The 27,982-nt window shown below is 39.7% G+C and overlaps 2 protein-coding genes across 10 annotated transcripts in view; one reads left to right on the forward strand and one right to left on the reverse strand.

Annotated features, from left to right (window-relative positions):
• Positions 1–27,979, reverse strand: LOC110052617 (nitric oxide synthase 1-like). 2 transcript variants are annotated; one of them, XM_089279615.1, is made up of 31 exons: positions 27,147–27,189; positions 23,135–23,180; positions 17,783–17,952; positions 16,990–17,177; positions 16,229–16,386; positions 15,742–15,904; positions 14,391–14,624; positions 13,552–13,691; positions 13,048–13,158; positions 11,997–12,060; positions 11,762–11,863; positions 11,064–11,132; positions 10,710–10,793; positions 9,620–9,661; positions 9,461–9,531; positions 8,664–8,808; positions 7,943–8,112; positions 7,554–7,728; positions 6,991–7,132; positions 6,827–6,905; positions 5,961–6,145; positions 5,692–5,828; positions 5,103–5,147; positions 4,823–4,948; positions 4,198–4,282; positions 3,697–3,784; positions 3,307–3,604; positions 2,740–2,865; positions 2,256–2,321; positions 1,817–1,884; positions 1–1,320 (listed from the first exon to the last, which is right to left on the reverse strand). In XM_089279615.1, the coding sequence occupies exons 3-31, from the start codon at positions 17,928–17,930 to the stop codon at positions 1,293–1,295; spliced, it is 3,537 nt and encodes a 1,178-aa protein (XP_089135741.1). In that variant the 5' UTR covers positions 17,931–17,952; positions 23,135–23,180; positions 27,147–27,189; the 3' UTR covers positions 1–1,292. The 2 variants fall into 2 exon arrangements, with proteins under 2 accessions (XP_089135741.1, XP_089135740.1); XM_089279614.1 differs by lacking the exon at positions 23,135–23,180 and having other exon boundaries at positions 27,147–27,979.
• The window catches only part of LOC149097029 (uncharacterized), a 36,633-nt gene continuing 28,129 nt past the window's right edge, over positions 19,479–27,982 (forward strand). For 3 of the 8 annotated variants that reach the window (XM_089279616.1, XM_089279619.1, XM_089279621.1), the window contains exons 1-2: positions 23,181–24,071; positions 25,141–25,227. In XM_089279616.1, the coding sequence (XP_089135742.1) occupies positions 23,790–24,071; positions 25,141–25,227 (369 nt within the window). In that variant the 5' untranslated portion in view covers positions 23,181–23,789. Of the gene's footprint in view, positions 21,230–21,313; positions 21,431–23,178; positions 24,072–24,098; positions 25,074–25,140; positions 25,228–27,982 lie in introns of those variants that run through there. The other 5 variants (XM_089279617.1, XM_089279620.1, XM_089279623.1 and 2 more) reach the window with 4 other exon arrangements.

Consider the following 27,982-nt stretch of genomic DNA (forward strand, 5'->3'; position numbering starts at 1 on the left):
TACGATCTCAGCACTTTATTTCAAACTTTTTTTTAGCCAATCCATGCATTAACAGCAAAGCTATATCTCTATAAAATCATTAATATTGTCAACCAACTCCAATCTATAATTCATAGGCAATAAATGCATCTTTGCATACATTGTCTGTCAGTTTCCACGTTCGCACTTTTTGCAATTCTGATCTAGGGCAGTTAAATTTTTCGTTCTAATCTTTACAGTGAAGAATTAGAATAAGCAGCGTTATGCGGATGCACTCAAAAGCTTTCATTTTAACTTTCATGCCGCCAGAAGTTGTAAAACGATACAAAGCGTAAAGGGTTAAAAGCAAACCCTTGGTTGAATCATTTTAAAAAACCCTTAAGTTTTACGCCTAGGAAATTTTCTGTTGTTTATTGGAAATGTCCTCTCCCCACCTCCCCCCCCCCCCCTCCCCACAACCCACATAACAGACACACCCCCAAAAAGATGTTGTAATGTAAAAATTTTGAAAACGAAATTTAAACTGATTGTTTAGCTCTATGGTAATAACAATAAAGACTTTAAATGCCAACTCCTGCGGCAACAAAACAATACTTCAAAATTATCTTTAATCCTGCACAAAAAATATAACATTTTACTTGACTGTCTTTCTGCTATTAACGTATCTTAGTGTTATACTTTTTGGAGGTGCGCTCTCTCTAAAAAGACTATCAACATGGCCCCTTCTCTAGAGCGCCAGAGGTTGTTACACGTCCCAGTTGATTGGTTTCTTTCTTCCCGTCACCTGTCTTCTTGACAGGGTGTAGTTATTACAGTGAGAACTTATATGTTAATAACTCTTTGAAAATCTAAGTCTAATCTCGTTCTACACCGTCTATAGCTACTCTACTAGGACTATTTCCAGTGAGTCCAGTGATGTTCGGAGCATCTATTGACGACGTCACTGGATAGGCCTTGGGTATCAATTGGTCGCGTGACATGTCGGTTATAATAAAAAAGGTGCCAGCACAAAATGGGCGAAATTGACAGGTAGATCGAAGTCTAACTCACTATTAACTTTCAACACCGCGCATCCAACGAGAAAAACTCAAAAGATGGCTTAGATATCAAAACGGGAACAATTAAATTATGTGCTTGAAAAGGGTACTTGGTCTCATGCTTTCAAGAATGCAAAGTTAAAGCTGAAGATTCTGTTTGGTGGTTTGACACGCTTTTTTGAATTTCTTTTCAACCATTCTATCCTAGCAAGATTTTTTCTAATTTGCACGGCCGGTCATGTGACCTATTGATGCGGAAGGCCTGGTATGTTCATCTTAAAGCGCCCTTTCCTTGTTTAGTTTTCTGAAACCAGGAAAAACGATAGTGATGTGAGTAATTAATTCATATTGAGCACTTGATTCTGTAAAAACTATTACCTTGAGTTACCTGAGTGCAATCTTCAATCTAAATTATTAGATATTATTGTTCTTCCTTTTTGACACAAACGAGCACGTGCACTCAAAAGACTTCCGAGGCTTTGTCGTTTTACTTATCTTAGAAACCGCTTTATATTGGCGGAAATCAAACCGGGATATAAATGCGTTGTTTTACTCTTGACAAGACGGGAAATTCGTCTGCCTGGACTCCACAGCAGGTAGTTTCATTTTAATACAAATCAATCAGTCAATCAGTCAATCAATCAATCAATCAATCAGTCAGATCAGTTAATCAGTCCGTCAGTCAGTCAGTCGGTAAGACAATCAGTCAGTTAGTCAATCCGTCCGTCCGTCCGTCCGTCCGTCCGTCCGTCCGTCAGTCAGTCAGTCAGTCAGTCAGTCAATTAATTTCATTAACTCACCTTGTATCCTTTGGTTCTTTGTTTCTCTGGGGGACACTAAATATATCTTCATGGTATCTGTTTGATGACTGAAAAAGAAAATGTACTAAGTCAAAAGCTTTTCTCTTGAAGAAACAACACACACTCTGAGTAAGAACTCATTTTATCCTCGAGTCTGTATGACGGGTTAGGGAAACGAGGCTTGAAGTCTGTATGAATTATAACGACACATGTATGCTTCAAATTCTTGCTTGTCAGTGGTCAACGCGTCTCAGCTCTCTCGATCCCAAGATAGAAATAAAAATTCTCTTCACAGGTTGCCACAGATTTCTTCTATAGCTAATGCTAAGAACATGGCAGTACATCAAGACAATATACATGCCATAGTTGAAGATTTTCCATTCTCTTTATCAGTTTATCCATTGAAATTGTATGGAGAAGTTAGTCACAGACTGTTTACCTTCATTTTCCTGATGAAATCCAAACCGTCTTCAGGAGACGAATTGAGGCGATCAGCGAGCATGGTCTGTTGGATTGGCAGCAAAATGAAGATGATGTGTTAATAAAAGCCAGCTAGTTACAATAACAATGTAAAGAGATTAAACTCAACTGTCATGCAAGCTCGTTTTCTCTCCAGCCCTGAGAAGCTTTTTAATTCTACAACCTTGCTCGCAACCATTTCAACGTGCATCCACTGTCTACATCATTGCGCTCAACGGCGCGTTATCGCCTTCAGCTTTACTTTGCTTTTTCGCTATGCATCCAATCTCAAACCCGTAAATTGCCATCGTTTTTCTTTCATTGAGTGCACCATTCTAAATTAGAAATACTGATTGTGAGTATCAAAGCTTGCTTGGTGCGTTGACAATTTTATTGAAATGCTGCGACTAAAACTGTAACGCATAATGTTGTAATGTTGTCGTCTAGACCTCTAAACCAATTACCTGTAAGGTTTTGCTGACGTCATCAGCCATGGCAGCTCCTCCACACACATACACATGTGCATTGTCATTGACTATCAAGTCGCTGATGTTAGACGAGTCTTCCCTCAGGAGGTCTTGAACATATTTCTGAAAACAAATGCGTTGCCGTGCAGTCAGAATTCTGTTAACAAATGGTTAGTACAGGAATTCTCGAGGATATCTGCCGGAGCACCTACAGTGATAGTAAAAATAATAGATAATGTATGGAAAGTTAACTTTTATTAGCTGAGCAAAAATAGAGTTCAACAATCGTTTAATCTGCCCTGCTGAATTCACCTGCAGTAGGTAGCAAGGTAGTGCCTGGAGATTAAATAATAGTGAAGATATCGGTGACGTCACTTATTACTATTAATGTGCCATCAGAGAGCTATTGACTGCTGAAACAAAGAATTTTTTTGCTTAGAGTCTGCACTTGAGGAAAATCTCTTTCTCTGGGTGTCACGGCGCAGAGAGTTTGCTCTTAGGCTATAACCAATCAGACTGCGTGTTTTAGCGTAAATCATCAGATGCCATTTATGCAGTGTATACCTTAGGCCTTCGCTCTTGTCTGGAGTAAGCTGTGAACACATCGGTAATTGCTCTGCTTTGCTTTGCTTTTTGGGTTTCATTTCGAAAAATGTCATCCACATGAGAGTTTCTGCAACCGAAAAACAGCAGCATGTCTCCCCACTGTCGTCGGCCTGTTTTTGATGACTCTGGTGGACACCTGTTGTTCAACTCGAACATCCGCTGCTGCCAGAAGGACCGGAAAGGTGCAATGCCAGTCCCATTCCCTATCATGATCACCGGGACCGAGCCATCAGTGGGAAGATGGAAGGACTGGGCACTAAATTAGAGCAAGAGAGGATTTAGTACCTGAACTGTATTGGTGCGCTCTTGTCCAGGCCCAAATCAAGGAAAAAAAAAATTAAAACTCACTGTCTGATATAACAAGGTATCACGTCACCACATTTCAGTCCTTTGAGCCACGTGGAGCACACGCCAGAGTGATGTGGACCTTGACCTCCTGTGAAAATAACATAACTTCATTAAACCTTTCACCGATAAATGGCTATCACCCAAGACGTCAGCATTCTACATTCGTTATGGGGATTTATTTACTTTTATCAACCTCGCGTAGAAACTTGCCCACTGACACAGCCAAACAGTGTTTTAATTTGTGGATTGAAGTTGGTTGCACGCGATACCAGATTTCTTTACACGTTTTCGTTTGATATCATTTGCATTTGTTTAAGGCAAAGTGTAACAAGTGTTTTGTCAGTACCCACTCCCCTGGCATTTCTTTGTGTCGTTGCGCACGCCTTAGTCCGCAGGTTAGAAAAATCTGCTTTTACCTCACAAAAAAGTGAAGAAAAGTAAAACGAGGCATAACCTCTGAATTAGTTTCTGTTGGAAAAGCGTTCTGTAATTTGTACTTACCTCTTTTGTTATATTCAACTACAGCTACTGTGATGTGAATTTTGTTGGCGTGAACATCGGGAGACGAGGATATGGAGTAGAATCTCTGCGTACGAAAAAGGGACACATTTTAAGCACACATTTCAGTTTGAAGAAACGTCCATAAAAGAACTGCCAGACGATATTATATCATCTGCCGACCCAGCATGGTCATCACCTCTCAAAAATCAAGTCCGAGCCTCGTTCGCAGGGGGTGGGGGAGGGGGGGAGAAGAGAGAGACACTGGGAACGAGGTTGATCAAGGCCATCAATTCTTGTACAAGATTATTAAAGGTAATGCTATAAGAGAAAAGTCTTGACAAATGTTGACGCAAAATTTCTGCGTTAAAGTCAACGGCAATTGTACTACCAGGCAAATCCAACAAAATTTGGTCAACAATATTTCAATACCGGTTACCGCTATAAAATGTTGCGTTAAAATGGTTGAGCGCGCCACGCTGCACTGAAAGTTTTCTTTTGAAATTTTAGTTATAAATCGCCGTTAAAAGTCGTCTCTAGTGGCAACACGTTTAAAATGTTTCGATAGCTTCTACAAACGAGGTTTCACAAAAACAACCAGTTGAAACTGCATTACATGGTTACTTACCGGTTGCAGAGCCGGAAGCTGCGTTAATAGCAGGTCAGCAGTCACTTGTACAGAGGGAAATTCCAGCAGTGTCTCAACTATGTTGCACTCTTTCCTCACAGCCCAGTCATCGTATCGGGATCCACCCTGATAACATATCAGAAAAACAAATATGTCATGACTTTCATATAGTAACTTATAATTGGTGGTTACGCCCTCATTTCTTGCTCCGCTCCAGAAACGTCAAAACTATTATCAAGTATGACCAGCGAAACGATTTTAAATTTTAAGGTTATGTTACCTTGCCGAGGGTTTCAAGTTGCATCTTCTCCAGTGGGCTTGTTGCCTGCAGTGACATAAAAAAAGAATGTGAGCGATTTTGGCAAAATGTAAGAGGAATTTATATTTTTATCTTAAGTCCTAACATTTCTCCGAATCTCCTTCTTTCGGCTCAAAACTCGAAATGTTTGCCTATTTTTTAATAAACATATATTTTTTTTATCCTTTTGCATACACAACAAAACAACGCAAAACATTTTGCCCCCCCCCCCCAAAAAAAAAATACAAGAATCAAATAGTTTTATAATAAGAGAAGAAAATACTCGGTGAGATGACAACAGTTTGAGCATAACTCAGTGAAACATGTTTAAAAAGTACAGAGAGAAAATTCAAGGTTGAACCTCATAAGGACAGGTAACGTAATTGGTTTTTATAAAAGTTTTCACAGTAAACTTAACGTACCAATTTTTGACAAGGAGTGGAGCATCACTTGCGTCGGAATAAATCCAAAACCCTTAACGTACAGACACACATGTCCAATATACACAAGTAGATACGAATCGTCCGTGACAGAACAACACAGTCTAATTTAATAGGCCCGATATACGTACCAATTTTGACAGGTAGCGAAGCATTTGAGGTGTCGGAATACTTGTGATGTCAAGGTATCTGGTCAAAGCTTCTCTTAAGGTACACGCCACGGAAAGCCGGTTAAAAGCTTGCCACTCTTTTGGTCCACCGGGTTTGGCTAAAAGAATAAATCACGAAACTGCTATTACATGTACATTGTAGTCAAAAAGAAAACAACGCCTGATCGCATGTTACTCGGCAATTAGTATGGATGAATTATGTTTTGATGACTCTGAGTTTGTGGCTTTACCTGGATCTTCTCGAGCGACTTCAATCCTGATTGGCCGGTTTGGATCAGGTTTCTCGTGCATCATGTCAATCAAATCCTGCACTAGACTGGCTTTGTTGGCGGGAAATACAGCCAGGTGATCTCCTGGCTCGAAAGTCAACTCATTTCTGTTGTCAGTATCCAGGCTAACCAAGATAGTCGAGCGACTGGAAAAAGTGCAAAAGATAAGAGATTAAGGGTAAAGATAAACACACACTTTAGATAATCCAGGTCTAAAGAGGGGAGGAGCAAGCTGGCTCACTGACTTTTGTTTCTATAGCAGAAAGCAGCTAGGAATATTGTCACTTCCTCTGGATGAGACGCCAGTCCATCACAGAGGTTACTCCCCCTCCCCTCCCCCCCTCCAGCATTTTGTCAGAATACCCTGACAATTCATCTGTACCCATTTATTCTCCAAGATAGAGAAGGAAACTGTGAGTGTAAAGTGACTTCTCAAAGGACACAACACAGTAAGCCTGGCCAGGACTTACACGCGGACCACAAGATCTTGAGTATCAAGCCACCCTCCACAGCCACTTACCCTCTTCCCCCTAGCCAAATAACTTCACACAAGAAAACAAAGAGTACAGTTTGGTTACGTTTATAGTTCCCTGAAGAAGTCAGGCCGTGAAATATAGCCTTTAGTCTCAACTGTACGGTCAGCCTTTCTCTGTGAGTGTTTGATCATCAGTTTCACTAGGATCCGGTACCTTTGGTTTGTATTTACAAAGTTCGTTTGCAGTTACCGCAAACTTTCGTAACATCTTATAGTTGTCAACGAAAAGCTTAATGAGAAAGGATTTAACGAAGCAAAAACCACATGTTCATATTTCTCAAACTATATATACCTCGAATCTTTGGCTTGAAGTTCAGTCACTGAAATGACTTTTGCGGGGTTAACGGTCTTGTTGTAAGTCTTGGAGAGATCTGCAAGAAACACACACAAAAAACGTTTAATTTAGAAGAGTGATAAATAAGCAATGATCTTTTTAAAGTAAGTCTTTGAACTCACAAGAACACAAGTCGCTCGGTTTTCTTCGTTCTTCTACCCAGCGGTAGAGGCCTGGGCTCCAGCTGGTTGACATGTTCTTCAGTGATGCACTGACAACTTTGCTCGCAACTTCATCATTCACGCCAAATGAATCACAGGCCGCCTGAAATCCAACAACATAAATGTATGGTCTTTCATATATTCACTTGTAACATCTAATAAGCTTACTTTTTCATTAGCTCATGACGAACCTGGGGAAACAAATATCTTGAAGGAGTTTTGGTAAATTCTCGGAAAATTAACTGAAGAGAGGCATTGACAAGTATACCGAGTTCTCTACCCAGGGCTGCTCGGTTCTCCAAGTAGGTGATCTCTTATCTCTTTGCAACTGTCTGGAGACTTTTATCGACGGTTTAAGATCGTGCAATGAGGTAGAAATTACGATTTTTGAAGCTACAACCATTTGCATTCAGGCATATTTCGAAACAATTCAAAGAATCACGCATACGCTTTCGTAGACCTTTTAACAACCTAGTTCTGATAGCATGCAAGGTTTCAATTAAAAAAAGGTCACTTTTTATTACCTTAAAAACATTTTTAGCCCATTCGCTGAACGATTCGTCTTGACCATTTAACTCGTCCCCCTCTCCAATGGTCAGAATTGACTTTCCTCCAAGATCCTTCAGGTGGTCATCTACGTAATGCCCAAAAGCACAAAAATTGGGGTAGTTACTGGAACCAAGTGCAAACACGGAATATCTGCCGGAAAAAAAAAAATTGGCATTCAAATATCTAATAAGTCACGCTTGGTGAGCTCAAATAACAATCCCTGATTGGCTACAATTGCCACGTACCACATAAACTCTCTTATTCCTTGTTACATCACGTAATATTGATTGGTTCTTTATCATGTTACATCACATATTTTCATTGACGAGTCTCACTGGGTTTTGCGGGTTTCAGCCGCGGTTACCTGACGTTTTTCAATGGGCTTGTGCCAGTGCTCTCTTTCATTCTCTGTAAGTAGCTTGAGAAGCTCGCCCCATTCTCTGGGGATTCACCGTTGCCAAAGGTACTGGTAACTACAAACAACAAGGTCTCCTGAGTGAGCTGCGCATGCTCGTATTCATTCATGCACAAAACCTGACAGACAACAAAAAGCAAAGCATTTGTTAGCTTGAAACAGTTGAGTTGAAAAGTTAAAAAAGGTTCAGATGTTTTATTTGTAGTGGTCAACACGCTTAGCTACACCTAGCTAGTTCACAGGCATGCCACTTAAACTGAAAGAAACAAATATATCAACTAAACATAACAGGATTAAAAATCCCAGCTGGCTTGAGGCGGACCAATTGGCTCTTTGCAAGCATGACCGAGGTGTTGAACTGGGGTCTACAAGAAACAAATCCAGCTAAGTGGTCAGATCAGGACTTAACTGGCCCGCGACCGCCGGATTTCATTTCAAGTCCGGCGTCCAAACCACTCTGTCACACTGCCTCCTCAAAAGTTGATTGATTGAGTTTCGTGACAATCGTAGCGTTGCGCAAGTGTCTTGTAATGCGCGCAGCACAACGGTTAAGAGGACCCCCGCTATCGCTCATTGGAGTGCTTCTGCGTGAAAGATCCCGTTAAAACATGTCAGCATTGAGGAAGAGGATTCTCTTTATTAATGATCGTGACAATCGATTGCGACAAACCTTAACGTCGAAGGCGTGTGACATGAGCTTGGCCAAATTCCGAGCGAATCCTTCCGATCTGCCAGTTTCTGTAGCGAATAAGATAGTGGCCTTCTTTCGCTGAGACAGAATCTTTCTCATAAGGAAAGCTGCGAAACGAACAGCCCTATATAGAGGAAAGAACAAAACCATCAGTAAATGATTAACTAGTCCGTTTCTAAATCAAAGGTAAAAGAATTAGCCTATACTGAGCTCTGAAGATGTCGATATAACGAGCAATTACAAAAAGAGGAAGGAGGAAAGAAAGAAGATATTAGTTTTTAAAAAGCTGCTGTGCTGCGTCAGGGAGTTAAGTGAAACACGTACCTATTTACCAACTTGAAATTAACTACCAAAGCACGTTTGTGAAGTCGACTTTTTGAGTGTTAGAGCGTTTGGTCAGAACAGAGACGAGGGAAGAAAAAAGACGAGAGGAAGGAGAAACAAGAGGCGTCTTTCTCATTTTTTTTCTCTTCACCCTCGTTAACTTCCGCTCGTTTTGCAAACATCTCGAAAGGCTGGAGCAAGCTTTGATTGAATTGATAACAGCACTCGAGAAATCAAGTTTCATTTCTAGCCCCAACTCTATCGGTGAAAGTTTCCTGCGCCGAACTCTTTTACTACAGAGGTTGCTAGGTAATCTGACGTCAATTTTCTGCTTGGGCATTTGATGGGGTTCTTTTCAGTATCAGGATGATTTGTCAAAAAACGCGCGCGATCTTCAGCTATCTTCGTATGTTAACAAAACGCAAAGCACCAAATCAGTACAGCAAACTTACTTGGCCACAGTTTTGAAAGCTATTTTCTTTTTGGGTTCTCCTGAGGAACTGTAAAACCGCCACGGATCAGTCTATTTAGTTTTAAAGAGGAGAAAATATCATGATCAGTGGTTGGCTTCACGTGCCAGCTTACAAACATGGAAGTATCATATATGTTACCTGGTATTCGTAGCTCGGTTTCAAAAAGTAGTTCAGCATTTCCTACAGTTGAAAACAGAAGTCTTTTAACACTTCGATGTTTTGAACTCAAAATTCACTTGAGATTAAGGTATAAGCGAGTTTTATATACATAAAACTAGTTTTCTGGTTTTAAGATACTGGGAAATCTTGGTCAAAAGAGTGATCTGCAACAGCTAAAAAATTACAATATAAACGTACTGAGTAACAGCAGAAACTCCCGGGTTACTGGTAACAGACCAACATGACTCAAAAGAAGACGATGAAGTAAAAGTTGGGCCGTTGCTTGCTCTTAAAAGAGGCCTGGGAAATACTTAAATAAGGCAGACCCTATCTTTCTCCGATAAAGTGAGGGAGGGGGGAATTTTTGACAAGGGAGAAGAAGTGGCGGCTCCCGGGCTTTCACCTAGATTTTCCACTGATGCATTTAAACAGGAGGAGTCTAATAAGCCGTGTGATGTGAATAAAGAAAGTTATTACCAGGGTTAACGTCTTGATGTAACAACAAATTTTCAGAACTAACACAAATTTCATTATAATCCTTTAATAATTCCAGGAGTAACCAAAATCTAAGTTCTCATCATAATACCAATACATTATCAGGCAAACAGGTGACGAGAATTAAGAAAATTATCAACTAAGTAATATTGTCTTGATGTACCACCAAATTCTCAGAACTGACATTAAAACATTTGTATGACTCTCAGAAAGGTCCCCCCCCCCCCCCCCCCCCCACACACACACACACTACGCCGAAGAAATTTGAAAACCCAGCTTATTTTCTAAGGTTAGGCCTACAGTCCACACTAATCCGTTGCGAAATCGGAGCTTTCCGAAAACGCTCTTCAAAGCGGACAAATTTTAAAACGTCGGCTTTTAGTTTTCGTATGGACGGAAGACGTTTTGAAAACGGAGCTTTTCGAAAACAATGGCGTCACGAAAATCATGTGATTTCCCTGATGCGTTTTCAAATTCCCCCGGCGTCATTGATGCATTTTCAGAGTGAAACCTCCGTTTTCAAATTCCTCCGGGACCTGACAGGAGTAAGGTAAGGAGAAGCTTTCAAACGTACCTGGTGAAAGACAGGTGTAGCACTTCCAGACATTGGAGGAACGATCCAAACCCAGTCTGCTGGGCAGCCACCCCGGACCTTGATCTGAGAAAGAAAAAAATTAGAATGAGCTAGATACGTACGTCACCATCAACAATTCTAGAATGCTTCCTCTATTTCGGTCCTGGGAGAATATTTTTAGCGCTGGTTATAAAACTTCCGATCTGGCATGTGTCCTTTAGTGGCGCTGCGTACTATTATAAGATGGAGTAACATGTGTTGTATTATCTAGCGAGAACTTAACTGCTTGTTTGCAGTTAAGCCACACTTGTCTGTTTCACCAACGTATAGTAAGAAAAGGGAAAATACACTAACCTCTTTTTCCATGTGTTTTATGAATGACTCTGCAGTGGAATGATGGTCAGCGAGAGTAACACCGGCTTCCTAAAACAAAAAACGAAATGCGATGGGTAACACGCGGAGCGACTAAGAGTCTGACATGTGCCCAATAAAAGACAGCTACCACGAGGCATATCAAACGATGTTTTTATTCTATGGAAGGTTAAGGATAGTTTCAAGTCTGTTCAAATCTAAAGAATGAGAGGAAGCAAGATGGTTCGTTCTAGCCGGGGCTTAACTCCGGTCTCTACGCCATAAAGAGGAGAGGACGTTGTAGGTATTTTGTGAGCTTATGACCGCAAGCACGTGACCCCTCTGGGTGACCACCAGAGGTTGTATGAAAATCAGTCGTTACAGATATAAATAAAATAAAATAGGTTGATGAGAGGAGGATTTCACTGGCACACCCTTTTTAACGATCACTTGTTCAATATGGCTAGAGAAAAAACTCCGTTCGTGGTTCCACAAGTGAGCAGGTTACTTAAAAGAGCTACGTCGCGATTTGTGCGCCTTAACCATCCTTGTTCCTTCATGGTTAATTGTTATCTCTTTGGTGTTTTTCTATCTTAATAAGCTACTATTTTCAGGTTTTTCTTCAACTGAAAGGTAATTTTGTACAGGGCCGAAATTAACTCAAAACGCTGTGACTGAGCTCCTTTAAGAATTGTTTTTACCTGATAACTGTAAAGGACAGCGTAGTTGATTTCAACCATTGCAAAGTCCTTCCACAAGGATGCATTACTCTTGGTGTCTAGGCCCATCTTCTTGGCAACCACCTAAAAAAGACCATGTTCATAGTTTGAAAAATGCGATAGGAACTATCTCTTCATGGCTGCATCCTGATCAACTGGATTTTGTGCATCAGCCGAAGTGAAACGTGCCAGTGATCGAACATCCAGTTCCACTCACCTCCAACATATTGTAGCGCTGTTGGTCTCCTAAATCACGTGCTCCAATCTCGGTCACCATGTACCTGAAACGTGGTGTTAAAGAAACACTGTTACGAGTTCTGAATCATTTTTCGCGATTAAAAAAATCACCTTTTAATTGAAAAATCCTAAAAATAATATTGTGCTAAATCAGAAAAACAACAAGGGGGTAATAATAAACCAAAACGGAACGAGCAAGGTTAAGGATCGCGAAGATTAACACGGATTACAAACGAGGAACTTGCAAAATTTAGATTAAGCTTTTCAAGATTCACGAACCATTCTTTAAACACTTTCAGTTCCAAACTATAGAATGTTTAAAACATCCATCTCTTTTAATGTTAACGGACGGAAAATTTAATGGTGCATTAAGACTAGATCATCTTCAGCATATGAGTAATTTCTTTTATTTCTCGTCACCTGTCTTTATTCACAACGAACTCATAGAGCGTTTCACGTGAATATCAAAAGTAATACACACTTGATTTTGTTTTGCATTACCACGATCAGCGATTGCCTTTCAAAACTCGCGCCACTTTGTCATCCAATCAGAAGTAAAACCAAAACCAATCGTCTCTCGCTCATATCATTTTTTTCCCGCTCTTCGCGTCAGGTAGATTCATTTGCTTCGGCTTTCAATAATTACGAAGATGAACATCATTTGTTGTCATTAAAGGTAATAACGGATTAAATGAAACTCTGATAAAACCATTCCGTCGTACAAGCGCGCTCGGAATCTCTTATAAAATGGCGGTGACCTACAAGTATATCATGTAAGAGTATTACCGGTTATTTTGTTAGCTAAACTTCTAATGTCCCACTACAGGTGGAGAGCAAACATATAAACATAGGCACGCAGAGGCGTGCAAGAGTTTTTTTTTTTTTTAAATTAAAGCATTTAGTGGACTCTTAGAGCGGTTTTCAATTAAGTGTCGTAAAACCATTGGGCAAACATTATTTCAGGGGAGGGAAGGGAAGACTCTACCATCCGAGGAATAAAAAGCGAAACGCGAAATCATTATTAAACTAACCATCCATTGAATGGAGCTCCGGTAAATTCCAGTCCTCCAGCGTCTAGCATCATGTTGGCAACCGCTGGCAAGGCGTACCATTTTAAACCCAGTTTCTCAAACCAAGGATACCTTGTGAAAAATAACACGCAGATACCTTTAAAACGTGCTTCTCAAATTCAGTAATAATTCATCAAGTTTAAACAAAGAAAATATGACCGTGACGGTGTTTGGATATCTGATCTTAATTAGCACATATTTTTACGATTTTAGTTCTCCGTTTTCTCCGTAGTTTTATTTTCTATTGAAAAGATTCACCAAACACTCAAGATAGTGTTTGACCACAGTTGCAAACACCTCGAAGTTCGTCAAAAATACTCCGCTGCGCGTCGTATTTTCAACTCTCTTCTCGGTGTTTGGAAGTGTGCTCAAACACGGTCTTTCGTGTATTGCATACGAGACGATAATACCACAAAATAAAAACAGTATGAGACTGCTGAGAAGTATGTTACTGGCGTCACTCACTTTGGGTGCTTGATGTTCACTTGAAGGGCAAGGTTCTCGGGAATGTCAAAGTACTCGGGGGGTCCACCATTGGCTTGTAACACCAGGGGCAAAACGTCAAATCTACCGCCTTTGCCTTTCCAACCCATTGACTGACAAATCTGAATAACAGGACACAATAAAGAGTCACTTGGAGACCGCTAAATCCGTGAAATGGTGGAGCATGAATGGCCCAAACGAGGGGGCAGCTGATGGTCAGAGGAGCAAGAGATGAGGGGACGAGAAAGAAGGATTGAAAAAGGGAGGGACTAAAGTAATTCTAAAAGGCGGAGCTCTGCTACTGCCCGGTAAATATAACAGGAAGAGAAAGAACGGAGACGTACGTATTGCAAGTGTTTCTGTTATATTACACTTATTTATACTCTTTCTAAGTTAACATATTCTACTATCTAAGCCTCAATAATTCCACCTTGGTGGCCAACCCGATAGCTTCTGCCCCTTTGGCTACTACACACTTTTCTCTTCTAATATAATTTTGCATTTCTTTGTCTTTTTCTGATTTTACATTTTTGTTAATTAAGTATAAGTGTAAATAAATTGGATTAAATTGTGCTGGCATTTTCCCCAATATTCACTATCTTCTCCTCTCTCCATGTGTTGGCGTTGACTTCCAAGTTGAACATTGCGTAAGACAGGGGTTACCGCAAGAAAGCGGAAGAGGATGGCCTGTGTTACATGATCAGAGCAACTAACTCAAATTGTTTTAATCGTTCCTTTTTCATAAGCGTTTAAACTTTCATTTTTGTAGTTGCTCAGCCATAATCTCTAAAATCTACTAGTTAAAAGAAAAATGTATTTACCTCGGTAAACTCCACACTCGCTGGATCGCCAATCACCGTCCCATCAGGCTGTGCGTACCCGGCATACCTGATCAGTTGAGAGTTCCATACCCGGAAGTCCTTTCTTGGTTCTTTCCTTTGTGGGAAGACGGTAATGACAGATCTCAAGTTTCCGCCATTAGTCGCGTATTCCAAGTGTTTCTTGAGGATTTCGAACATTTCTCTCGGGGTCTTCACGTTACGAGCGTCGAATACCTGGTAAGTAAGTAAGTAAGTAAGTAAAGTAAGTAAAAGCTTTATTAATGTGTCAATGTATTTAGTTTTCACAACTAATTGGGGACACAACAAAGAAGGAGAAGTTTAGTAAGCGTCTCTGATGGTACCAGTTGGTTGGTTCCCGGTTGTTTACAATACGATTAGAGCTACTTAAAAGGAGCTCAATCACAGTATTTTGAGTTATTTTGGCCACGTACAAAATTACCTTTAAATTGGAGGAAACTTCAAAATAGTATTTTGCCAAGATAGAAAAACACGAAAGAGCTGATAATAAGCCACAAAGGAACAAGGATGGCTGAGGATGGAGAAGATTGACACGGATTACCAATGACAAACTTGAAATATTTACGCTACGCATTTTTTAAGATGCGCAAAACGTGACATAGCTCCTTTAAATCAAGAAATTTTAATGGTGGAAAAATCAGGAAAGGAAACAGGATAAATTAAGAATCGAAAAATCGTCATACAAATCGATTGATTTTTCAGCCTGTATTCCTTTTGTATCCGTTGACCAAGCCGTTTTTTCTCGCGAGGAACATACAATATTTAAGCAATAGAAATAATTTTCCGAATTTCTATCGACTTACAGAAACACAAGTCGAAGTTTAGGAGAACGAGTAATGCTATGGGAACACAGGCCGCGGGCAAGTGCTTCCACAGCTTTTTCGAGCTTTCCAAAACTTTCACGAGTGCCTATAACTCTGTAGCAACTCGGATAAAATGTGTTCTATATCTCTTAGGAAACACTGCGAGAAAATGAAAGGAAAATCTTTCATTTATTATTTGCTTGTGCCATCATTTCGTCAACAGATTGTGCTATTCTGTGTTTAAATCGAGTTTCAGAAATGTGGCTTTTAGTGCACGTTTTCGTAAAAGTTGTTCGCTATAATTAACAATTAGCTTATGAGCTCGAGATTTCTATCGCGCAGCCCGGGTCAGCTATCACGCATAGAAATCGATAGCGAATAATCTAATTGGTTTAGTATAAATCTTTTAGTCGTTCAAACTTTTTCTAAATCCACTTCATAGACACTGAACTAAATTACTAGTGTAGATTTGTAATGGAGTGTTTTTATAACATAGTTTAACATAATACCTGTAAATTGTTCCACTGAATTCTCCCAATGCACCGTGAGGCATTTCTCCACGCAGTTTTGGCGGCAAAAATCAGTTCCGGTTCTGTCAAGTCATAGGTCCCAGTCTCTTCGACAGTCTTGTTAACCTCGGTCAGCCTCTTTTGGTGTTCGTCACCATCACAACTGCAGACGTGAAGGAGAGAAGAGAGAAGCGACAAAAAGCGTTGAGAACGGCGTCTTAAAGTTTACTGACCTGTTTTGTTGCTTGAAAGAAACAGTTGTAGGATTCTAGCGATGGCTGTCGTCAAAGAAAAGCAAGTCATCAATTGGCCACGTTCCATAAATCAATATTCTAACATGGCTCCCAGGCTTTCAGGACAAACCTCTGTATTTGGTGGTGTTGTCTTTAGGGACAAAAGAAACTTCAAAAGTTTGCGATCTTGTCCTGGAAACCTCGGAGTCATTTTAGAATATTGGCACATCGAACGTGGCATATTCGGTACTCACAGATTGATGGATGTGTAGTATTGCTGAAGAAAGTCCTGGGCATGAACCTTCACCTCATCTTTCGGTCTTGGTGTCCCAGCAGGCCTCGGTGAAGGGATTTCTCCTCCATACGGGAACATTACTGAACCTGTGCACCGGCCATTGGTGCAGTGGAGAGGCTGAGAAAAAAAGTCGAAATGAGAACCGAGAAGTTGAAACATGAGGACAACATTTGATACGATAGCTATGAAGTTTAGTCTTCGCTGCTGTCAACTTTAAGAGTCTTTCAACGCTGCGCTTTTGTAAGATAATTTCCGAACTGATACATACAAGTAATTCATGATAATATCTTTAGACGCCAGCCTCTCATATTTTAGCAGGATTTCAAGACTGCCCATTGCTTTTAAAACTAGCCATTTGCAAACCCAGTTGAAACTGTTATCAAAAGCACAGTGATGAATAAACCGAATTAACTGCCTGGCATCTCCAGACCTCCCGTGAAATAATAGTATAGTCAGAAAGAGTGCATGGTGATCTACTTTCTACAAGGATCTACTTTATAAACTGCTTTAAAACTTTTTGATCTCAGCAATCTGTTTTTTGTTGTGATCTGAAGTAATTACTCTGAAGATTCTCGAAGATTCCTCGGGAGCATTCGGCGATTCCAAAGTTGACCCGAAGCCTTTCGACCATTTCCGAAAACGACCCGATGATTTCCGAAGATCCCCAAGCTACTATTTACAGTGTATTAAGTCACAGGCTTTCATAGGAAATTCACATACGTTTGTTGCCTTTTGATGCAGAGTATCCACAGCTTGTTTATCTTCCACCCAGTTCTTCAGCCTCAAATACTTTGGTTCTTGAGGCCTTAACTCAAACGTTCCAGTCGCACCACTAAATGGACATCTCCCTTTAGAGGTCTGAGTCACTGGACAGATTTTGTGTTCATTGGTGTCATGATCAAGAGGTCCTTTAAAAAATTAGGACACAGTTACAAAAGAGCTACCAGGTTTTGAAGCCATCCCGAAAAATGGCCACTCAAAATCTAGAGGTGTGGAGCTCATTTTCGCGCTGGAATTTTACGCTAATTTTTTCTTTTTTGCGCTTCTTACTAGACGGTTACAAGGACTCGTCGTATATTAAGTACCAAATTGATCAGTCTCGGCTGGTTTTCTGGCTAACGTACGGCCTACTCTCAACTGAATGAAAGTAATCTATAGCTATCTTGCCAGCTGTATTCTAAAACCCTCCGATTTGCCATATAATGATAGCTATGATACTGACAGAGAAATTTAAGTTTGGCTTTCACCTTTCAAATTCAAACTCTTTTTGCCCTGATTTTGCCTTTGTCTTTGTTAAGCGCTGATCTGTTATTGGTTCAAAATGCTCATGCAACCTAGTTAACCAATCAGATCAGAAGAAATATGTCGTTCAGCCATTCAGGTGCAAGACAAAACTAGTTCGCTTTTTTTTCCCGCGCTTGGCGCTGGTCGCAAGCTATCACAGCGGGTTTTGATTGGTTCATTGTGATGCCTGGCTAGGAGTTGAAACTGAAGTTTGTGTATATTATCATACCTTTTTGTTCATGGTTTATTTCCTTGACAGGATTAAGTTTAATTCTCTCCATGACATCCTCCAACTGACCACTTATAGTCAGCGCTGTGTTATCGACATCCGGAAAACCTTTTCCGCTGTCAGTTTCATAGGCAGGGCGTGGCTTCATCTTGATCAATTTACTTTTAGTTCTGAAAAGAGAAACGTACACGAGCAAAGTGTTAAATTCCGGTTACTGCTTAAATCGACGATCAAGAAGTCTGTGCTAGTTTGAAGGAAAAATGACGGTGAGTACAAGTTCTTGTCGTTATAGAGCGGTTTTCATTTGAGTGTCGAAAGTAATTAGACAATTACTTTGGTTTTGGTTTTGGTTTTACTTCGGTTTTAGATTGGCTGAGTAGTCTAACTGGTAAGTAATTGGTTTGGTCTTGGTTTTACGACACTCAATTGAAAACCGCTTTAATAAGGCGTTTATTCAGAGCATTAATTGACATCGTCGGAGAAAAACATTGGATTATCCATTTTGATCAACACAAAGATTTCTGAGAAGATTGGGTATTCGCCTGAAAGCATTATAACATCAACTGTTAAAGAGTGGCTACAATGTCCCAATAGATAAATTGTATTTGCCACCAAATAAAAGCGTTTATGGCTTCTACCCACGCTCCTGGCGTTACTTTAAACACAGTGTTAATTTTCAACCAGGAGTTTAAGGGCCCATTAACCCATTCATGCGCGCGTTCGCGCGCGTTGCCAAGGAAGTAAAATTTCACTTCCGGTTACTTACGTCAGCCTGAGCGCGGAACATAATAAATCAAAAACTTGCAAATTCGCTTACATTTTAGTCCTGATTTTAGATGTTTTTCTTTGTGCTTCACAAAATGCAAAGTAAAAAAAGTACAAGCAAAGACAAAATAAGAGAAAGATAGAAAAATAAGAGCACTAGAAAGAGAAAAACTAACTCCATGTGGCGTGTCTGATCTTACCGAAGCGCGCTAGTAGTGTAAATTGCGCACGCACTGATAGGGTAACTTCCAATAGATATCGGGTGCACTTCCGGTTTCTTTAAATGCTAAAGGAAACGCGGTTTTTCATTAAATCCAGCCTTTTTCGACGAATTTTCATTAAAGCCAACGTCGGAAACATAGCTATGCATTCCTTTTTCGAAATCATGCTTTTTTCAGAAAATTACGAATTTTTCAATATTTTGAAATGCTCTCTGTTGTAAATAAGTTAGGGACTGGAGCTGGTTTGACCTGCGAGGTCTGAGTCGAGTCTCGTGATGGACACTTGAAAAACGTGGGCAGAAAAGGAATCGGAGAGAACGGAAAGGAGTCTAGCGTGGACATTGATCTATCTCTGTATTACGGAAAATATCTATCGGAACACGGAATTAACTCTTAGAACAACATTGTCATATCTCGGAATCTATCAAAGGATCAAAATAAAGAGTATGGATCGATACAACACTCTCAAAATCTGACCTTTTAGAAATAAAACAAAATCGATGCATATCGTAATGAGGATTTAAATTAAAATACTAAATCAATGAAAAAAAATCCCGATAAAGTAATTTGCCTGGGAGCCTTTCCTTTTTTTCTGTAGTAGCCACATGACCATGGGCGTGGCCTGATGACGTCATCACTAGTGTTACTGATCATGAAAAAGTTAAAACACATGAAATAACTCTGAACTAACTAAAATCGATGAGGTTATATGAGAATAAGTTTTCCTTAGCAACGGCTCGAAAAGATCGGTTAATGAGCCCTTAAGATAACGAAGAAAGGCTGGGAGTACTGAAGGGTCGAACTAAATGGGGACGGGGTCAGCAAGTACAAACTTGATTGAGCAATAATCACGAGACCATTACAAGGCAATTTTATGACTTCGATGACAATAGCGAATTCATTGGTAATAGTCACGAGTTTCACTGGAAAATAACTTAGCCTCGCTTTCAGCGATCGGTATAAGACGTGGCATGTTTCTCGAGTTCGTCCTCTTTGTCTCCAGACCTGACACACTCAGCAAGTTCGACTATCCTCCTCCCTTCCTCCACCTCATTTATATTATGTATTTGTGATATAGGCACTTCTCCTTTTTTCTCGTACCCTCACCTTTGCAAGAGCTCAACAAATAATTATTCGTTAATATTGTATTTCATATTAGTTTTAATCAATAAATCGGCCATTCTGCGTGGCCAAAATTTATCCCAACAACGACTTGTCTGGTTTCGATTTCTTGCAGCGCTCTAGCGAACAAAGCTCGGCTGTTGACCTAGAAAATTTGACATAGGTACAGCTTCATAGTTATAATTTTGGAAACAAGGGAAGAAGACATAAAGTATATCTGCTTCGAAGTGCTCGCAACTGTTTGCCTTCGGAAAGATTCTTGGCCAGATATGTCATTTGGTTTAATAAACTTAAGAATTTGAAAGCAGAGAACATAAAATCTCAGATTCCGAGCGGTAGAAATGTCTGCGTGACACCATAACGAAACACTTTGAGCAGTCTCCAGTCTACCAAAGAGTGTTAGCCTGATGACGTATCTCAGATTTTGAGGAAGCTGATATTTTGTGAAGCAAATTTTGTCATATAAGAAATATTCGTTGCATTTTTATACGTTGCATTGATGTTCCTCCTGTTTAAATATACGGCAAAGACGTAACTAAAGCCAAGTTGTCGACGCGACCGTTTCGTGATGAAATGACTTCAAGGACTTTCCGACATTCACAAGATAATCGTTAGCGTTACAAACTGAATAATTTTGCTAATGCATGTTTTGGCGTCTTCCTTGTTTAACTGTGACAACTACGCTAAACAGATAAAGAACTCACGTGACGCCACGTGCCGTAAGCCACGTGAGTCCCATACTTTCGTGAAATTCAAACTTTCGTTTCTTTCATGAGTATTGACCAATCATTCTTTCCATTGACCTTTTAGTGTTTGTTACTATTTTCAAGCCAGCATCCGAGCACGTAATATTCAAGTGGAAGAAGTTGAATAATAGATTACTGAATCAACTTCTCGAATAAATAAATAAGGAGTAGTAAAAATAGACATTGAACTATCGTGGACTGTAAGAAACGTCGAAATAAACACCGAGGCTAAAGAAGACAGAGATAACATCAGTCTGACAACAACTTTTCAGAGTGACCGTAACAGCGCCAAAAACAATATTCGAAATTGTCGGAAAAGGTGTGAAGGGTGGCATAACAAGTTTTAAACCAGCGTGAATGTCATAGCTACGCCATCAAGGAAAATATGTAAATCCTTATTTACACTAGGAAGTAATTACGCTGCACGTTCGCAGAAGTAAAAGCCTGTAAACAAAGTAAACCCAAACGAAGATCAAACGCAACTGAAGAGGTTCATCTTAGAAAGCAAGCGATTCAAAAGATTGTAAGTTTCGGCCATGCCAGATGATGAACTTGGAGTATAAAGCCAACATGGAAGTGATGACCAAGCAACCGTGAGTTATTCTTCAAATACAGCAAACTCTAGTTTAGTCAGTTTACAATGCACTTTCAAAAACACTGCTTTTCTTTTCTCACAGAAGCGTAAACTGGTGGAATTTCAGCTAAAGTAGCATGGGAAGAGGCCAGAGTTTTTCCAAGCCAATGAGTTAACATCGAGATTCACGAATAAAATACGACCAAGAAGAACATGTGAAGTAAGTAAGTTAGCAGGAACTGTTCATGTGGTTTTACAAGCAGCTGAAACTGTTTGCGTTGAAAGCCATGTACTCCATTCTTTATCATCAACTAAGAGGAATGAATGGATCCGGGTACCTCTCTTTTATATGTATAACAGGAAATGAAGAAATTATTAATCATTATAGGAATGACCAAAGGCTTTCGTAAAACATAACAAGATCTAATGCGCAAATAATAATAAATAATCTACGACAAAGTTAGAAATTGTGATCGCTACAAAGATATCAGGGAACAATGAACAAAAGACATCTTAAGCGGATTCTAGAATTATGACCTTTTCGATGCTTTTGACAAAATGGATCTTATTGAAATACGTCCAGAGGTGACAACGGGGAAGTAATTACGCTAATTAGACACATATTTCAGCTCTAGTTACGCTGGACAAATTTAGCGCTATTTCGTTTTTAGTGAGCTCCGCTTCGGCCTTTTTTTTGGTCTTCAGAATTTTTTGCCCGCAACAAAGATCTTCACGCCACGCGCTTGGGGGGCTTGTTTCTGTTAATAACCTTTCAGCAGCATCAAGTTTGCGCGGTAGCATTTGTTTCTTCGGCCGCTCTCTTCGCTACTGTTCAATTTTGAATTTCTCCCAAAATGGCAGTGGGAATGGGGCAAGAGTTCTTTGTCAATATATCTTTAGCTTTTATTGCGATAAAATATTTTTTCTCAGCATGAGTAGTGATGTTAAGCCGCAGCGAGAGATCTAACCGAGTTTAAAGGACCCTAATCACCTTTCGCCATTTTGGATGCCATCGAAGTTATTGATATTGCATGGTGAAGCGAAATCTTATTGCTTTACTGTAAGTTGTATTCCTGAAAGTATGTTTCATTATCTTTGGTAGTTTCACAGTGATTTCCTTCGTTTTGACATTCTCCGAACAAAATATAATAGCCAAACTCTCTCTTGTAAACATAACCAAAGGTGTGACTGACTAAGATCCTTAGCGTCCGGACGACAGAGCGGCGGCTGAAATCAAGGTTTCAGATTTAGAGTCCTTCGAAACTCCTGTCGTCAAACGAAAACGAAGCATGATTTTTGCCGTTTCCAGGTGTCGAGCACGTCAAGCATGTTCTAGTTTCTAAAATGTATTCAGGAAAGGTAAATTACAACTAATATAAAATAAGAATTGTTCAAGTATTGCATTGAAATCCCCCGAAACACTGCCATGTCTTCCAAAGGAAATTTGTAAACAAAGCTATAATCCCTTACTCCACAAAAGCTTTTACCATCGTCAGTTACTCCGGAGTATTTCCCAGCAATGCTCAAAGTTGGCCTGATTCAGACTTAGCAACTAAATTTGCACTTTCTTAGGCTTTTATGGAAGCTGTTCTAGAAGTGTATTTTATCTTAGCGTGTTTCGACATGTACGTTTCCCAAAATTTCAATTGATAGAGATCAAGTGCTATACACTGCTGCGGAAACATTGGACATACTCTTTCTTTTTCCTAAGGATATACTTTATAAGAATGTCAAGGCTTAAATTTGTGAAATTTTAAGAATAAGGCCGAGAATATTTTCAGACTAAAATCGGCAGAAAAATAAGAATATTCAGCCTAGGCTGGGAAAACAATTTTCTTATAAAAGAAATGAGTGTATGCTTTATTCGTGAATAAAATAATACCAAGAAGGAAAGACATTTAGAACAGTGATAGTGTAAACTCACCAAGTTTACAGCGAATTTCAAGGGCACTCTAGAATGATGTTGTTTGCTGAAATAATTCAATAGAGGTTAATGTCAGAAACTGTTGTGATTTACGATTTTACACAACGACTACAATCCCCTGACATGTCGAGTGGAAGTTAAATCTACTCGGATAAACCGGAGAATGATGAATGTAATCACTTACTAAATCAAGGATTGCTGAAACATGCCAAATAACACAGGTATCTAAAGTTCGTATCATGTGCATCCCAGCTGCCTGATAGTAGAAAGACTAAAAATCGCACAGGAATAAAACAAGTGTATTCACGAGCTAATGGGGGCGTGATGGCCTCATGTTTAGTGCGCTCGTCTCCGGATCGAGCGGTCCGGGTTCGAGCCCTGGCCGGGGACATTGTGTTATGTTCTTGGGCAAGACACTTTACTCTCACAGTGCCTCTCTCTACCCAGGTGTATAAATGGGTACCGGCAAACTTAATGCTGGCGGTAACCCTGCGATGGACTAGCACCTCATCAAGAGGGGAGTGGAAATACTCCTAGTCGCTTCATGCGACAGAAACCGGGATAAGGTCCGGCCTGATGGGCCACTACGCCCGTATGTAGACTTAACCTTCACCTTACCTTATTCAAGAGCTAATAATATAAAAAATATATACATATGAATACGACAGTTTACCTGACTTCACTACAGTTTTTCACTTGCTCTGTATGTCTGGTCACGGGACAAACGCAGCTCTACTTCGCTTTTAGTGAGCTTTGTTTACACTGGGGTTTTTTCCTTCACTATTTTCCTTTAAGAAGCAAAAAACATCACGCCACACCCAAGAGATTGCTGTTGAACTCACAACTACAATCAAGTTTGTGTACTTGTTTTGCTCGCCCGGCTGTGTGCACAGGATACAGGACTGCTCTCCGCTCGTTTGTTCTGCGTTCGCTCCAGGTAGTTACACTCTTTTTTTTTTTATAAGAATATATTTTTTTAAGAATATCGAAGCTCAAATATGCAAAATTTTAAGAATATTTTAAGAACAAACCCGAGGCTGAGATTTTGAAAAGAATATAATTTTGTGTGTTAAAAATTTGTAAGTACAATACAATTACGAAATCGTAGAAAAAATATTCCTTTCTCTAAACAGCAAAAGTAACCAAAAAGCATCAAAAATAACACTAGCCGTATGTTCGGTGCTTATAACATTTCCGCAAGAGGCTATGTGTGTTATATCAGGCTTTGATGCCCGCAAACTGGCTCCAAAATTACTTTACCACCATATCTATGGATGCAATAATTTTATTAAGACTTGTACTAATTTCTTAGATTTGATAAAGTGTTTTAAAATTATTTCCAAAAAAAACGAGCGATTTAAAAGAATTTTTTCGGATTTTGAAATATATTTTGGGATTGTCCCTTATCGGCTTCCGTACGGGAACCACTAATATGTCTTGAATAAAGTAATAATGAGTATTGATAATGGACATTGAACTATCGAGGACAGTAACAAAAAGGTGCTATAATCCCCGAGGCTAAAGTTTAGAGAACAAACATCAGTCTGACAGCAACTTTTAAGAGCGACAGTAACAGCGCCAAACACAATATTCGAAATTCTCGGAAAACGTGGGAAGATAACATAACAAGCTCAATTTAGTTTCCCTGGTTCGTTAAAACCCGTTAAACCAGCGTGACTCCCTTGAACGTCATAGCTGCACCAACAAAGAAAATACGTAAAACTGCATTTCAGTACACCGGGAAGTGAATACGACGCGCTTTCGTAGAAAGTAATATTGATCGTCAGACTTTAAAAGCCTGGAAACAAAAGAAACCCAAGCAAAGATCAAAGGCAATCTTGAAGAGGTTTATCAGAGAGCAAATGATTGCAAGTTTCGGCCATGCCAGATGATGAGCTTAGAGTAGAAGACCACAAATGCCAACAATGACCCAGCAAATGTGAGTTATTGTTTTGATACAGTAAACAAGTGCACTTTCAAAATCTCTGCTTTTCTTTCCCTCACAGAAACGTAAACTGGTGGGATTTCAGTTGACAGCGACAATATTCACGATTAAAATACGACGAATTACGATGTATTCATGTGAAATAAGGGTAAGTTAGCGGCCTGGTTAATAGGCACTGTTGGTTTTTCAAGCAGCTAAGACTGTTTGTGTTGAAAGCCATTGCATTTCATTCTTTATTTTCAATTAGCGGATCCCAAGTACTCTCATGTTAGGAGTTAAAGAAATGAATCGTTGCAATAACAAGATTAAATTCTATTCTATATTCAAGATTGATGTACTGTAAGCAAATATGGATTACTTAGGACCGATTAAGAATTAAAACACAGGCAAGCTGTTGGCAAACTTCGATCGGGTATTCATGGAATCTGGACGCCCACTGTGTGGTAGACTGTGTAGTTTGGCGGTTTCAGCAGTCTTTTAAGCAATTTGAGCGCGAGCGCACAAAGCGGCGAAGCCGCGAAGCAATTTTAAGCAATTTTGAGCGCGATCGCACAAAGCGGTCTCTCTACCAGGCGAATACTATGAACTATGATCTTCTCGATGAGAACAACAAATGGTCTTCTTATTAAATAATGTGGACAGAACCCAAGCAACTTTGTTTCCGAAACAATGCATATAAAATGAACTAATAACAGCAGACCACGTTACAAGTCATAACAAAACCTCTGTTTTTCTAGGAATAAGTCAATAATTTCTCTACATGTACCTAGACATTTTTGTGGACTGTCAGTGGTTTACAAACCTTTTCGACCCGAGCGCATGTTTTATTGGCAGATACTGGTGACCACGGCGCTAAGGAAACAGATTCCGTCTCAAATTTCTTCGTTCGACGACAACAAATTTTAAGGCGTCTTCTTGTTCCAGCCTGTTCACAGCCGTTTCTTGCTCTTTTTTGTTTCTCTCCTAGTTCATCAGCGGCTTTCATTTTTGTCGCGTCCTCGACAGTATTTTATGAGAGATTATAGAAGATCTATGAAAAAACTGAAGAAATCAACGTGCGATCTCTGCTGCCAGGGAGAAGACCGTGATGAAGAAAAAAAGTTGAGTGAGCGGACGAATAAATCTTTTAAATCTAATATAAGCTTGAAATGATGAAAACAATAAAGTTTTACTATTAAAGTTTCATTTTTGTTTTTCATAAGGCTTTCGAAGAAGCAAAGTTTTCTTTTGGGGTGTGCCGTTTTTGGCGCTTGGCCAAAATTCCCATTCTTCCTGACGATTATTCAAAAGAAACGTCTCGTTTAATCGAACTTGGCAAGAAAGTTCACAAAGCGTGTGAAATTTTAGTGTGTGTGTGGCTTTTGCATCAAACCATTCCTTGTGTGAAATCCGGCTGGAGTTTGCGCGAAAGAAAAAAGTTTTCGCGAAAGAGAAATCGCAAGATGAGAGGCGTTACCAAGATATTAATTCCTAGGCTAGAATTACTATCAAAAGCTCGTTGCATGTTACGCGTTTCTGAACTTTTCTTCCATCAAGCTATTCAGGATCATTTTTACATCAACTGAGGTAATGTCATCGATGACTACGAGAAAAAAGAATCCACAAAAAGTTAACGTAGGAGTGACTTTCGTTTTGTTCATCCTGCAAAGCAAGATGTTTGTCTTTCTCGTGAACGTTCATTTTATCCGAGATTTGCGAACAGATCGGCATCGCACTTTAAAACCTTGTTAAAAATGGTGCCTCAGTGAAAACCAGACTGAAATGGTATGGATAATTACGAAAAGAAAAAAAAGACTCTGCCGGCGGCGATCATTTTCGTTTGCCTTCCGACCTCCTGATCAAGAGCTTTGTCTAGAGGGTGAACGCTCATTTTATCGGAATTTGTCACACAAACTGTAATCCCACTTTTAACCTCGCTACAAATGGTAGTTTAGTTCCGTGTTCTTCGCTTTATGTGCACTTTTGCCATCGTGACAATAAGCAACATTGAAATTCCCTACAAAAGCTTGAGATAGTTTGTGGAAAAGAATACCTTGAAAAATGGTGTATTCTCCTGTTTTTTCTTACCTTAATTCGGCCTTCAGTTGCACTGCCCGATGTTTCTGTCGATTGGTAGATAAGAGTGAATATCCGTTTCCTTCCAGGAGCAGGAGCGATGTACGACCAGAACGATGTTTTGACGCGTTTTATATCCCCTAAAGAATTCCTGCTTCTTGGAATTGAAAAGTGACGCTGTCTCTCAAACAAAAGCGGATATATGTGGTGTGTGTGTGTCAGCTGACTTTGAGAGCTGGGACGCGCAATGAATGGTTTAGCTTAATTTAGTAAAGGCTTTCTATTCGATTCTATTCTTTCTGTTTGATTTACAGTGCTAGGTTTTACTCCGTGTAATGTTTGTCTGGAAAGTCATTTCATTCAAAATTTAACAATGTTCATTTGTATGAGTATAAGTGAGTTAAAAGCAACTCTTTCATATGATCTAAAATAGGCAATTACATACGAAACCTCAAGAGGCCTAGTGGCGAGAGGTGAGAGGTGAAGTTTTAAGGCTGAGTAAGGCTATCAGCGCTTACAGAAAAGTGCAAGCAAACCAGGAGAAAAATATACCAAACTGCTCTTAACTACGCCTCATATCTCACCTAAATAGTTAATTAAGACTGATTACGCCAAACTGAAAAAGCGCGGAATGTAACGATAGCGTATAAATGATACCAAACTAACAGACGCACGGTCAGATTTGGAAAGCAAACACAGTGAATACGGAATACAACGATATGATCACCACCCTGAGATATCGTTAAGTTCTGAAGTAAAAACCCAAGTTACGTTTGGATTCAAAACGTCGATCATATGTTCGAATCTTTGTCACTTTTGGACGGTCGCCATATATAGATTATTGACCA

Source organism: Orbicella faveolata, unplaced genomic scaffold (genome assembly GCF_042242905.1).
Source record: "Orbicella faveolata isolate gen_17 unplaced genomic scaffold, um_ofav_v1 contig_47, whole genome shotgun sequence".
NCBI lineage: Eukaryota > Metazoa > Cnidaria > Anthozoa > Scleractinia > Merulinidae > Orbicella > Orbicella faveolata.

Excerpts from the sequence above, each read along its gene's own strand:
- LOC110052617 (XM_089279614.1), bottom strand. The coding sequence starts at position 17,930 with ATGAAGCCACGCCCTGCCTATGAAACTGACAGCGGAAAAGGTTTTCCG. Across the intron at positions 12,061-13,047 it reads GGAGCTCCATTCAATGGATG|GTACATGGTGACCGAGATTG; the intron begins GTTAGTTTAATA and ends ACCACGTTTCAG. Across the intron at positions 7,729-7,942 it reads AGCCCATTGAAAAACGTCAG|ATATTCCGTGTTTGCACTTG; the intron begins GTAACCGCGGCT and ends TTTTTCCGGCAG.